Genomic DNA, 13,154 nt, shown 5'->3' on the forward strand with positions numbered 1-13,154 from the left:
ACACAGAAGTAAAGCATTTTTGTGCCAGTAGTAAGGAAGAGTCCACAAAATATTAACAGCCAGCTACTTTTCCCTAGTATGAGCCAAATACAGGTTTTTAAAGGATAGGTTCACCTTTTTAAAACAGGTTACACCTGAAATTAGGATTCAACATGTTCACTCAGCCTCCTCTCCCCCTAATCCCCTTTGACAGTGGGTGGGCGTTCCTCTCCCCTACAGCCACTGTCACATTTTAAAAATCATCACTTTGAAATCTGGAGGAATCGCCAGATTTTAAACAGTCCAAAAAGAGGTACAGGCAGAAAGCCGGAGGATGTGTCTGCAGGAGCCCGACATTGTGCCCATGATCCACTGATCACAAGAGCAATGCTCTGTATGCTCCTGCAAATATATGTGCATTTATTGTTCTCAGAAAGGTGAACGTAGCCTTTAAATAAAGCTTTTCTACAGCTAACAATGTTGTGACGTGACCCATAAAGTGGAGAATATTGCAACATTGTACCCCACCTATACAGGTGAGCATGGATAATAGAATTGTGTGTTCAGCCAAGAATCCGGTGAAGTAAAGAAAAATACATTGTATAGTTCACAATATATATGCGGTTTTTTGTTTATTTTTTTAACTCTGTTTTCTTCACAGATATGAGCACAGAGAAAGAGAACCAACCAATATAGAAACAAAGCCCCCACCCTGATTTATTAAAGTGCCTTTCCATATCTGAGCTATTTTGGATTGCGATACTCCTCTGGGCTGGTGAAAGTGAGTAATTAGCCCTTGGCAATGTTGTGTCACAGGGTGTGGAATCTACTGCAATGTCATTGCACTAGACAACCTTATTCCAAACCAGTTTTATGAAATTATGAAACCAGCTACTTGATCTTATCAGTACAGACATGCCAAGAAGAAGAAAGAGGTCGTATGAGCTTTTACACACAGAAAGGGATGGTAACCCAATGCTAACAGTGTTGTAAAAACTAAGGTTTAAAGCCCAGAATAAAAACATAGGTAAAGCAAACATATCCAATGACAAATTTCACGGTCTTGTGTGTAAAAAAAAACAAAAAAACAAAACAAACCACACAACCCCAGGAGGAAAAAGAAGAGCCCGTGCTGTTCATAACCCATATGCGTCCCAATTGCCCCTAAGCTTTAAAGCACATACGGAAACGTGAGAGGATTTCTTTGTTTGCAGTAGGTAACTTCCACTACTGCAGACACCACCGGCCATTATGAACGCTTGACCATCCAAAAGCAAAATTTCCCCAGGTAGCAAGCAAGTTCTAGCAAACATGCGATAACACACATATCTGCTTGTTTGTAAGACATGACGGAAAGAAGCCTCTGGTCCTGTGTTAAATAAGGGTGTATTCACACCAGGCAACCCCATACTGTGACTGAGCATGTTTAACCCCAAGTCCAGTTCACTAGTGCGATTGCTTCATACAGTGCTCAGGCATGGTTCAGCCGGCCCTAGCACACTTGGAGGTAAGGTTGGGTACAGTCCAGCTGGACTCAGGCATGGCATGCATCTGTGTGGCAGAGAACACATAAGCATGCTTAAACCTAGAAAACGTGAATGCAGGCCAGCAAGGGAGTGGGGTCATTCATGCTTGGGCATGGCACAAGGTTATTATTCCCTAAAATGAACTGCAACAAGCTGCACACTCAGTTGCATCCCTAGGCAGGTGTGAGGGGTTGCGCCCCTCACCGGGGGACACCGGACCCTCTCCACAAGCTTCACGAAAAGGAAAGCTTTAAAGCAAGCCGACGATCCCTGCAAGATGGATCGGATCTGCGGATTGAGCATAATGGATCAGAGTCTGATCCATTATGCTTCCCAATCCGCAGGTCCGATTCATCTTGCGGGGATCGTCAGCTTGCTTTAAAGCTTTCCTTTTCATAGAGAGATCAGTTAACCCCACATAGGTTTCAAGCCGATGATCCCCGCAGGATGGATCGGATCTGCAGATTGGGGAGCATAAAGGATTGGACTCCAATCCATTATGCTCAATCCACATTCCCAATCCATCCCCGGGGATCGTCAGAGGGGTGATACCAAATGTTACCGCACCGGGTGACACCAACCCTAGGGACGCTCCTGTGCACACTTACGATATCCAATCCATGGCAAAAAGTGTTCCAAAGTATTTTAAAGTTTCCATTTGCATGACTCAACTGTTCAAGCTTGCTACTCTATGCTTCTCCCATTAATAAACCAGGGCTGGTGCGTTACATTTACTGCATGCCAATATTGTTTTATAGGCATCATGGCAGCTTTATTCTGCAAGTCTATTTTAAAATCTGTGCCCAAGGGGAAGCTTTACTCAACGAAAGATGAAAACAAGAACCTGAATGCAGCATTTCTTATTCACCTGTCAAAGCATTTAGCAGTTTCAGGAAGGTGTGCTCCTTTTGAGAATGCAATACACCAACAACCATGTGATAACTGAACACAATATAGGGGCACTTTTCCTCTTACCAGAGAGGAATCTATTATTTTCTGCCACTGTTAAAAGCATGACAGATCTGTAGGGTGTACCCATGAGACTTGCAGGAGTACCCAGGAGATGGACTTTTATCCTACAGACTTAAGGTAACATTTCTACTACACGGAGCAGAGGTCGCAAGTGTGGGAAGCAAGAGGTTTATTTTTCAGAGTTTAGATCACAGACAGGACTGGACTGCTTTCAAACAAGCTCTCACTGACCCCTGTAGCTGCAGCTACTGTGAAGTAATGAATTCTCAAATTTTTTAGCAGAGGCTTAACTTCTGTTTCCATAACTCAGATCCCCTCTCCCAGCAGTGAATTGGCAGCCTGGTAGCATTCTAATTGCTATTGAAAATATAGAGCAAGTGCACAGAAAGGAGAGAGCAGGCTGCCAAAACCCTACTAAAATTTTTAAATTATTTTTAATTGTGAACTTTGAGAATTAATTACTCCACAGTGGCTTTAAAGTTTCGGAGGGGCAGGGAAGAGCAAACAGCAGTGACGGACAGTCCTGGATCTCTGATCAGAGTGGCAAAGAGAACGGAGCAGTCAGTGGTGTCTGATCGCTCAGTTCTCAGCCTTGGAGCTGGGAGGGGACAGATGCAGCATTGAGGTAAAAATATTTTTTACCTCAATGCAAGAAAGGCATTTAAAGTGAAAAAAAATGTTTAGGCTTTACAACCACTTTAACCCCTTCACGCCTAAGGGTAAAACAAATCTAAAGGCCCAAACACAAATTTGCAACGGTGACATGTATTCGTAAAACCGTACATATCACCACAAACTACAGGACAAATTGGGCTTTTATTTGGTAGTAAATGGTAATGGACATCTGACTTTTATTTTTTTATCATCATCAAGGGAAAACTGGCCCACAATAGTAAAAAGAATTACTATAACCTACCATCAAAGAACAACCCAAAATAAATTTTCCAGCTCCTGATGATCGCAGCGATACCATATATGTGTATGTTATTTGTACCCGTAGTACAGCCTCTGGCAACAACAATAGTGCACATTTTGCTTTTTTTTTTTTTTTACCTAAAACGCGACACCATTTTTTTTTTTTTAAATCCTGACCTTTGACCTTGACCCAAAACACTTAACCTGGCACTGAACTAGATCAAACCTTGACCTAGGTATTTATCCATCTTTTTTTTTTTTTTTACAAACCTTTTTTTTCCCCCTCTATGCCAGAAGTTAGAGAGATACAATGAATCTCTCTCCATTCATAGAGAGGGGGGAAAAAAAAAACAAAACAAAAAAAAACACAAGGTCACAAGGGGGCCGGGCTGTACAGTGACAGCCAATCAGAGGCCATCACAGCAACCATGTGACCCAAAATCAAGAATCCCAGGTCCCGATCATTAGAACGGGACTCAGGGCTCTCAGGGACAGCATGGTCTTTGTGCTGGAAGCGCGCTGTGTGGCGCGCTCCCAGCAGAAAGACAGGTACGCAATTATGTGGCCCCAAGGAAAAAAGCCCAGTTCTGTGAGGCCGCATATTTGGAATAAGTCGACGTCAAGGGATTAAGCTGGCCATACACGGATCTAAAATTTGGCTGGTTCAGCAGGGACTGGCCAAATTTTGACCAGTGTGTGGTTGCTCACGCTTGACAGAGGTTGACTGATAGACTTCTGTTGTAGAGACATGCAATACAATATCCTGGTGTGGTGGGGGATTCCTCTGTTCACCTCATTTGTGAGGGCTGAATGAAAAAACTAATCATATGCGGCCAGCTTAACCATTACTTTCCTGCAGACTCAGCAGGGATATAGTTATACCACACGTCACTCGCACTGGAAAATAAAATAAGTTTACCTTCTAGTACATGTTCCACCTGTATTTCCAGCTAGTCCCCCCCCTCAGGGGGGAGGGGGGGGGGGGTCTTCTCCCTCCTGTCACAGCACAAAAACAGCCCCACATGGCCACGTCCTTCAGTTCCTGTGACTGAACAAACGAACTACAAGTATCGTCAGCTGGCGGGGCAGCTGACTTATAGTTCTGAATGAACTGTGAGGGCACTGATGATGTACATCTAGACTTCAGCCTGTAAATCTATACAGGCTGTTGTATGAAGGGGTTGTTCTGCTAATGTCTGACATTGCACCACTGATCACGGGTGCAAGGCTTTCCAAGCTTCTGCAGGAAAAAATAAACACCATTTTCTCTGCCAAAATATGTGCATATATAATTTTCTCTAGAAAGGTGAATGTATCCTTTAAAATGAGTTGTTCAAACATGTAACCCAAATGTAATGCACAAATTAGGTCAAAAGTATCTCTTTAGGCTATGATCACCAGAAAAAAAAAAAAAACAGTCATTTTGCCTTTTGAGTAGCTTCAGACCACAGCCTTTCATTCAGGAAGCAATCCAACCGCTAAAAAAAAAAAAAAAAAAAAAAAAAAAGAAGAAGGGGAACAAGATCTTTCATTCAAATAGCATAAAAGCTATAAATGGAGCATTAACTTTTTGTTCCTGTAGGAGCAAGGTGGAAAAAAAAAATTCAACATTTTATTTTTGTTTCTACAAGATTTGTATTGCAACCATCTGTGCAGGAAACGCTGTGCAGTTTTAAATACAACATACATTACAGACGTGCTGGACCTACATAAAGAAAAAAAGTAAGACTGTATAATTTACCGCTTCTAGTCATAGGCCAACATTGCAAATATAACCACCTTCCAGTTGCCTATACATCTTTATCTGCCATTTATTTCCCTCAGTTACTGCTCCACTGCCCATGAGTTGGAATATAGACGTGTTTGTCGGTTGCCAAACAGCTAATCCATGTGGCCCTAGAATCCAGAAGGGAAAAAAACCCCCACATACCACCAATGTATGTGTACATAAAGGACTAAAACGTAAAGAAACATCACTGAAACATAGGAGAAGGAAGGAAACAGTCTTTGCAAGAGTTTTATGTACCTTCTGAGGACCTCCTGTCATTGTAAAATAAACGGAAGTGTACTATGCTGCAACTAGAATGCAAGTGGAAATGACTTTTGCAGAATACAGAATATATTGTTTGGTTTTGCGAACAAGTTTAATAGTACATAAGAATACAGTTTAAAACCCATTTATATGTTAAATTTCACTGTCCAACCCAATATTCAAAAATTAATGTTGGTTGCATTTTTCACGAGTTGTGTTTTTTTGTGTTGTAAAAGACTACTGCATTTGCCACCTTAAGCATAGACATCTGAGATGCTTCATTGAGGATGCATTATCATCACAGTAATATTTATGAGGACCTGTTGCCTACCCAGTGGCAGACAACATCAAAGAATCCCTGCAAAAGACTGCATTTTGGCCCTTTAGAGCTCGTTCACACTTGACTAATTTTTAACTCTTGCCAAACACCCCTATAGCATTTGACAGGCCTTTTTAAGGCTCCTCAAACCCTATGTGTGTTTTTGAGGCTTTTGATAGGCATTTGCTTTAAAACCACACCACAAACTCCTATAATGAAGTTTAATAATATTAACGCTCAGCAAACACCTGCCAGGCATTTGAGGAGCATCACCATAGACTTGAATGGGAGGATTCAACTCCTCCTGACTTGACATGAGGTGTCAATTTTTCTGCAAGGGCAGCTCTTCAGTGTGCTGCCACATGTAGAAGTTAAAAACGCTTCCCAAACACCTGTCTAATGCCTGCTAACAAAGCTAGTGTGAACTTAGCCTTAGTCAACTAATGACAAAGTAAAAAAATAAAATAAATCACCACTTCTTCACTGTGTATCAATTGATATCTAGCTAGAAGGGAGTCATGTTGAGGTCCTTGCTTCAATGGAAGTATTCCAGCATCTATCTGAACCACATCTAGTATAAAATGAGCCCCTAAATTCTAAATGGCTTTTGTGTCACTCTAGGGTCTTCCCACCTTCCCACCAAAAAAATGCATTTAGAAAGTTTACATTGCCGCTTTCAGTACTTTAACCCTTTCGCTGCCAGAGCCGTTTTTGCACATATTTAAAAAGAAAAAAAAAATCAATTTAGGCCTAAAGATTACATGAAAAACCCAAAAACAAATAAAATGACACACATTTTTGGCTAAAGATAAAAAACATGGTTGTGCTAAGTAAACAGATACCAAACATGGGAAACCTTAAATTTGTATGTGCCTATGAAATTGTGTCAAACTTCAGTACCCTGTACGTTCTATAGACGACGCTTCAAAAGCTCCTATAGGCCATCAGTTTGCCGTTCCAGGGGAGGTCGAATTATTGCCCTTGCTCCAGATGTATTGCAATCAACGTTTTCATGCGTAGGCACCATGACGCGTGCGTTTACGTTCATATGTGCGTATGTGTGTGGGGGGGGAATGTTATGCGCTTGGGTGTAACTCCCCCCCCTCCCAATCACACAAGGGAAAAGTCCCCCTATGTGATGATTTTTTGGCGACAGGTTTTCTTTATTGAGACATGCAGTGTCTAAAAGCAGACAACACCATGGTTTGGCATGTTGATCACTGGAACCAGGGGTTATGGAAGCGATCTGCAGCAATGGAGCCGCCTAACAGGCAGCAGTCTGCCTGGAAGTTTTATACACAATCCAGGTAGCTGCAGCCACTGGATTGTGTACAAAACCCCTGCTGTCTGGTCCGTATGAACCTGGTAGCGAAAGGGTTAAGAGGATTAGTTCACCAAAAAAAGCTAATTTTTTTTTTGCAGGTAAAAAAAAAAAAAAAAGTGCATTTATTATTTTTGGTTGCAAGAGCCTGTAAAGCATTGCACCAGCGATCAGCAGATTAGTGGTACCATGCAGGTCTCCTGCAGACCTGTCAGTGTATCGGCTTGCTCGTACAGGAAAGCAGATACACATGACAGGAAGAATCAATGAACTACCATGGCGCTCCACAGCGCTATAGTAGTTCACTGGAAACTACAAGCAGACAGCCGCTACAGCTTCACAGAGGACTATGAATGAGCAGGGTGGCCAGAGAAGCTAGTGGGAGGAGAAGATCACAGATAGCTGTCAAAATGGGGGAGCGGGGGCCGGTCTATTCGTAACATGTTACACCCTGAATATGGGTGTAACATGTTATGAATGGAGAACCTATCCTTTAAATTTTTCTACAAGTATGCAAGATATTCACCTTTAAGAAAAAAAAAAATTAAAAATGAATAAAAACACATTTTTGCAGGAAAAAAGGTTACTTTTTCCACAGGAGCGTACAAAGCATTGCAATCATGAGTGGAGTAGAAGAGGACTAAACCACCACGGCTACTAAGGTGTCCGTTCATGAACCAGCTGTAATAGATCGCTGCTCAGTTCTCCAGCATTCTCGGAGAACACAGTTCTCCTGTGAATGCAGTTTATGAAGCAGTTCTCCGAACGAAGGGAGAACGGTCTCCAAACGCTGGAGAACGGTCTACAAACTCTGGAAAACGGCTCATTTTACTATAATCTCGCGAGATTACAGTAAAAGATCAGTTTACTAAGCAGAGGTAAATTATCTCTGCTTAGTTTTCGGTCCCTCTGATTCTCCAGCTCTGGGCTGGAGAATCTGGAGGGAGAACACAGATCTCCAGAGAAGAGCTGACATGATCTCCTGAGTGTCATAAACTGTGAATGACCAGAGAATAGCTGAGATCTGTTGAATCGCAGCTATTCTCTGTGTCATAAACGGACACCTAAAGCAGAACTAAACCCTCCTATACTTTGCAGCCAAGGAAGCTGCCACCTTAGCCTCTATTTGATCTGCAACTGCCATGGTGCTGCACATGTGATCAGTTATGACACCAGCCATGTTATGGTTTGACAGTTTGGTTGTGAGCAAGAGCAAATGTAACAGTTAGCATTTCCAGCATGACGGAATGTATCAGTTTTCTGAAACTGAAATCAATGGGTTTAGTTCCACTTTAGGGTGCCTAAAACACAAACTGCTTCTGAAGATTTGGTTGGACATGAGAGGAATTAGAATAAGTTGGGTTTTTACTGCTAAGGAACAGAAGATGGCCAGCACTTCAACTGATGTATTTATCAAGTGTGCTCCTAACACCTTGGTGGTTGACAGTCTGCCATGACCTTTATTAACACACAAGCAATGATACCTCACCAAGAGGCATTTATGGTATGTTAAGGTGTGAATACAGCATGCTGTAAACTAAGCTTATCCTATACATTCATTTTTCTTGCATATGCATCTGTACATCATCTAAAGCTTACCAAATGGTCTGATTATACCATCTCCTTTAGAGGCTGCATTCACACTTAAGTGTTTAGTAGCTCGAAGCTCCAAAAATGCTCAAACTTAAAAAAAAAGTAATAAATTGTCCTGGATGGTGCCTGTTTGCGTGATCAGGCACCATAGAGAACAATTGATTTGTTAAGTCTGAGGTTGTTTTTTGGAGTTTCAAGCTACAAAACACTTAAGTGTGAATGCAGCCTTACATCTAGCAACAAATATATACTACAAAAACCTAGCAAATTGGAATTAAATTAAGGCTACATTCACCTGGGCATAAAAAGGTTACTGATCTTGGGGGGGATGAGTCACATCGGGAATCACACAGGAATGATATGGCTGTGTATTCCTGTGTGATCACATGCATCTCTGTGTTGTGCAATGTTAGTTATTCATTTTGAATGGGATGAAATCACTCCTCACCAATAGTGCATGCACTACTTTTGGAAACTTAATGCAAAAACATCGCATGGTACTTCTGTACCATGTGATCTGGTGTGGGCAAATGCACGACATTTACGGTGTCATTTACTAAATACTGACACCCGCTGTGGGAAACGCAGATTTCCCATACTGGGTTTCGGTGTGAATGGGCCCTTATTATGCATGTTTTCCTTCTAGTACATAAGTTCCTGTGTAATGATCAATACTTGCATAAAATTGTCCTGTCCCCCCCCAAAATGTCCTCAGCCACAGATTTTTTTGATTTTACTAAGTAGATGAACGCAGTATTTACACACGTGTATGAATGACTCCCAACGCAGATCTCTAAATAAACGTTTGTAAATGTGTTTGGTTTTTTTTTTTTGCTGTGTGAATGAAGCTTAATCGGATACTAGCTAGACCTTTGTATTACATAGAGCTCAAGTCGATTGTACAGATATTGAATCATGTATAGTAAGCAAGGGAAAAAAAAAAAAAAAAAAAAAAAAGAAAAAAAAAAAGGGATTTTATTTTTTTTTTTTTTAATTTAAATCAGATTTGTCGGATTTTATCAAATTTATTTTAATAAAATGCCTTTGAAGTAAAAAAGCATTCAAATTTTCTATTTAGGGTACATTAATAATGTAGTTTATTCAGCATGTAATAGAGCTTAGTTATGTAGCATGAGGCTGTATATTCTGCAAGATTTACATTTTTGGTAAACTCATTCAATGAATCCAAGCTCTGCAAGCTGAGATAACATGCACTGCATTGATGCATTCACACAATTTCACAGTAACCATGAGAAAAAACATGAAATAAAAGATTTCAGGTACTTATATGGACTTCTCCAGGGCTTCCCCCATCCTCTGGACCTCCCTACCCCAATCCATCAGACTGTCACCTACTCTCCTCTCCTTTAGGCGCACCCTGAAAACCTCTCTTCAGGGAAGCCTACCCCACCCCCTGCTAATTACTGAACTCCTCCACTCGTCCTACCACTCCATCCCCCACAGCTATTTCCTCCTATACCACTATCCCCTCCCTCCTAGATTGTAAGCTCCAATGAGCAGGGCCCTCGAACACCTCTTTTATTGAATCGTATTGTTACTGTACTGTCTCCCATTATAATGTACAGCACTGAGCAAACTATTGGCGCTACATAAATCCTGTATAATAATAATATTATAGCGCCGTCCATTTACGCAGCGCTTTACACATATATTGTACATTCACATCAGACCCTAAGGCTCAAGGGGCGTACAATCTAATGTCCCTAACTCACATACATTCATACATACACATACAATTTAGACAGGATCCAATTAACCTACCAGCATATCTTTGGAGTGTGGGAGGAAACCCCCGCAGGCACAGGGAGAACATGCAAACTCCAGGCAGGTGGTGCCATGGTTGGGATTCAAACCGACAACCCTAGTACTGCCAGGGGGAAGTGCTAACCATTTAGCCACTGTGAATTTGAGTAGTTCTCCAGCTATGTGTGATTAACCTATTAAAACTAAAATTGTGATATCGCTGTTTTACTAACCTGACAGTTTATTATTCTAAAAAGGAAACCATTTGGTTTGCAAATTTTAAAAATTCTAAACTACTAGCAAGAATGAGTCAGATGCTTTACTTTTAAAGAGCACCTGTCATTTTAGATACATCATGGCAGCCACCCTGATAGTTAGCCAAAGTAGCATTTCATGCGAATGCTTTTTTTTAATGCATTTTTAGTGTGGCAGCATAGGACAGTCTATTCAATTGAATGGGCTGGCATACGCACGCCAAAAGAAGCACCAGCACTTTTTAAGACAGGGAGCTTTGCGAGTTTCCTAGCCACATTTGGGGAGCTGTTAATTAATGGCACTGCAAGCAGGTCACACTTTTCTTTGCATTCCCAGAATACACCAGTGTCAATAGGACCTAAAGCAGGAGTCTTCAGAATTTCTAAACAAAGGGCCCCTTTACCATGCTTTACCCCTGGTTTAAATCTGTGGGGTAGCACGGCCCGCAATTTGTGTGGGTTCAAGAGCCCATTCATTTGAATGGACTACTCTACTCCAGGACACGCAGGGAAATCCCTGCACTAATTGGGAAATCACAGCCCACATGGGAACCAAGGTTCCCAGTATGTTTGCGATTTCCAATGCAGGCGGCGTGCAATTAGATAGGACATCCGACTGTGGGTCCTTCATTCTTCTGTGTGGGTGGTGCGGCTTCATGTGTGTGCAGGTGCCGCTGTAGCACCACCCACATACATATGAACCAAGTGTCAGACTTTAAGGCAGGTGTGTCAAACTGACGGCCCTCCAGCTGTTGTGGAACTACAAGTCCCACCTTGCCTCTGCCTGTGGGAGTGATGCTTGAAACGGTCAGCCTTGCAATGCCTTATGGGACTTGTAGTTCCGCAACAGCTGGAGGGCTGCCAGTTTGACACCCGTGCTTTCAAGTGTTACTAAACCCAAGACCCTGCATTCACTCTCTCTGGTCTCCCACAGTACACAGAAGTGAAATTATTTTAGTAAATATAAACTGCTAAATCCCTTTTCTCATCAGCAGTATATGGCAGTCTTGGGACTTCAGCCGAGCACTGGTTAAAGCTTGTAAGAGGAGTTTTCTTTCTGCTCTAGGAGGATGCAGAACCCCTGACCTCTGTCTGGAGAGTGCTGATTGACTGTGCTGATCAAATGCAATCTCCCAAGAAAAACACCTCTCTAGCAATACACACTAAACTGAGCATGCGCAGAAGGGCTATGGGCTCAGTCTATCTTATCAGCGTGGACATTTGAACAAGTGGAGGAACAGAGAAGTCAGGACCAAACTGCCTTTTTACACAATGCAGAGGATTAACCCCCTAGGTTCCAGACTGATTTCACTGTTGTGGATTTAGTAATACCGTAAGGGCTGGCCTTTGGCCACTGGGAGTAGTAATTGTCCTGGGCCCCATGGTGGGAACAGCGCCCCGGGCACTGGGTCCCGTGGTGGGAACAGCGCCCCACAGTGGACCCTGCAGGAGAAATAGTGCCCCATTGTGGGGGGACGAATAGTGTCTCAGATCAGTGGGAGAAAGTACCCCAAGGGCCACAGTTTGGACAACACCGACCTAAAGTAGCCCTGAATGTAACTGCAATAGAAATGTGATGATAGAGGAGATGGCTGGAAGGAACAGTCCATGCCAGTGTGCTCTCACACGTATACACACACCCTGCCTAGCCCCTCCTCACATGCAGCTCTAAACATCCACATTGTATCTAAAAGGCGCATTTCCTATGAGAAGAACTACAAAGAGCGCCAGAGAAGACCGTTAGACTCGTCCCCTGCACGCAGCACCCTCTCCCATCACCTTACCCTGTTCCTGACTTCTGCAGACAGGCCGTAGGACGGGCCCTTGTTAAACTGAGAGCTCATGCTGCCCCGCTGTAGAGGAAGGCCTTCGGATGGATCGCAAGCCGCTCCTCTCCCCAAATCTCTGTCTGTCTTCCTTTCTGTTTGTCTGAGTCAGTTTCCTCTGATTGAGTCAGTGTCTGCGCCCCAAACCACACCCACTTCTCCTCTATTGGCTGATAATAAAAATCCCCATATATGGGCAAAGAGCGCCGAATTCCTCAGGCTGGGTCTGTCCCGCCAGTCCCAAAATGTGAGCGAATTCCCCGCCAGCATCCGGGGCAGAGGCAGGTAGGGCACGGTGTGCGGGGACACGCCCAGTGCACAGGTATCGGCCACACCCAGCACGAGGGGGCTCCTCAGAGAACGCCTCGTCAGGTGGGCTGCTCGTCTCACCTTATCACCAGCTCTGATTTATTGTATTTTTTTTACACCGAATTCTGTCTTGTGAGATACAATTCCCTCAGGTGGAACCAAATCTCTCAGCCCTTCATTCCTCTTCAAATGTCTGTTTTATCTCTGGTGTAGAACCCCGTGTAAAGCCCCATTCACACCCAAGCATTGTGAGAATGCACATTTTTGGATGCGTTCTGTAGACATGTCACAATTATTAATGGAACTCAAAACGCAGCAAGTAGGTGCGAATTTTTGTTGCACAG

The 13,154-nt window shown here is 42.8% G+C and overlaps 1 protein-coding gene across 1 annotated transcript in view; it reads right to left on the bottom strand.

The window, feature by feature from the left end:
* CNN2 (calponin 2) overlaps positions 1-12,621 on the bottom strand; it is a 28,888-nt gene extending 16,267 nt beyond the window's left edge. The window contains exon 1 of the mRNA XM_089670067.1: positions 12,460-12,621. Within this exon, the coding sequence (XP_089526193.1) occupies positions 12,460-12,519 (60 nt within the window). The 5' untranslated portion in view covers positions 12,520-12,621. The remainder of the gene's footprint in view (positions 1-12,459) is intronic.
* Between the last annotated feature and the right edge of the window lie 533 nt (positions 12,622-13,154).

Source organism: Staurois parvus, unplaced genomic scaffold, assembly GCF_062004578.1.
Source record: "Staurois parvus isolate SC_StPar_1 unplaced genomic scaffold, SC_StPar_1.0 ptg000086l, whole genome shotgun sequence".
Classification (NCBI taxonomy): Eukaryota; Metazoa; Chordata; class Amphibia; order Anura; family Ranidae; genus Staurois; species Staurois parvus.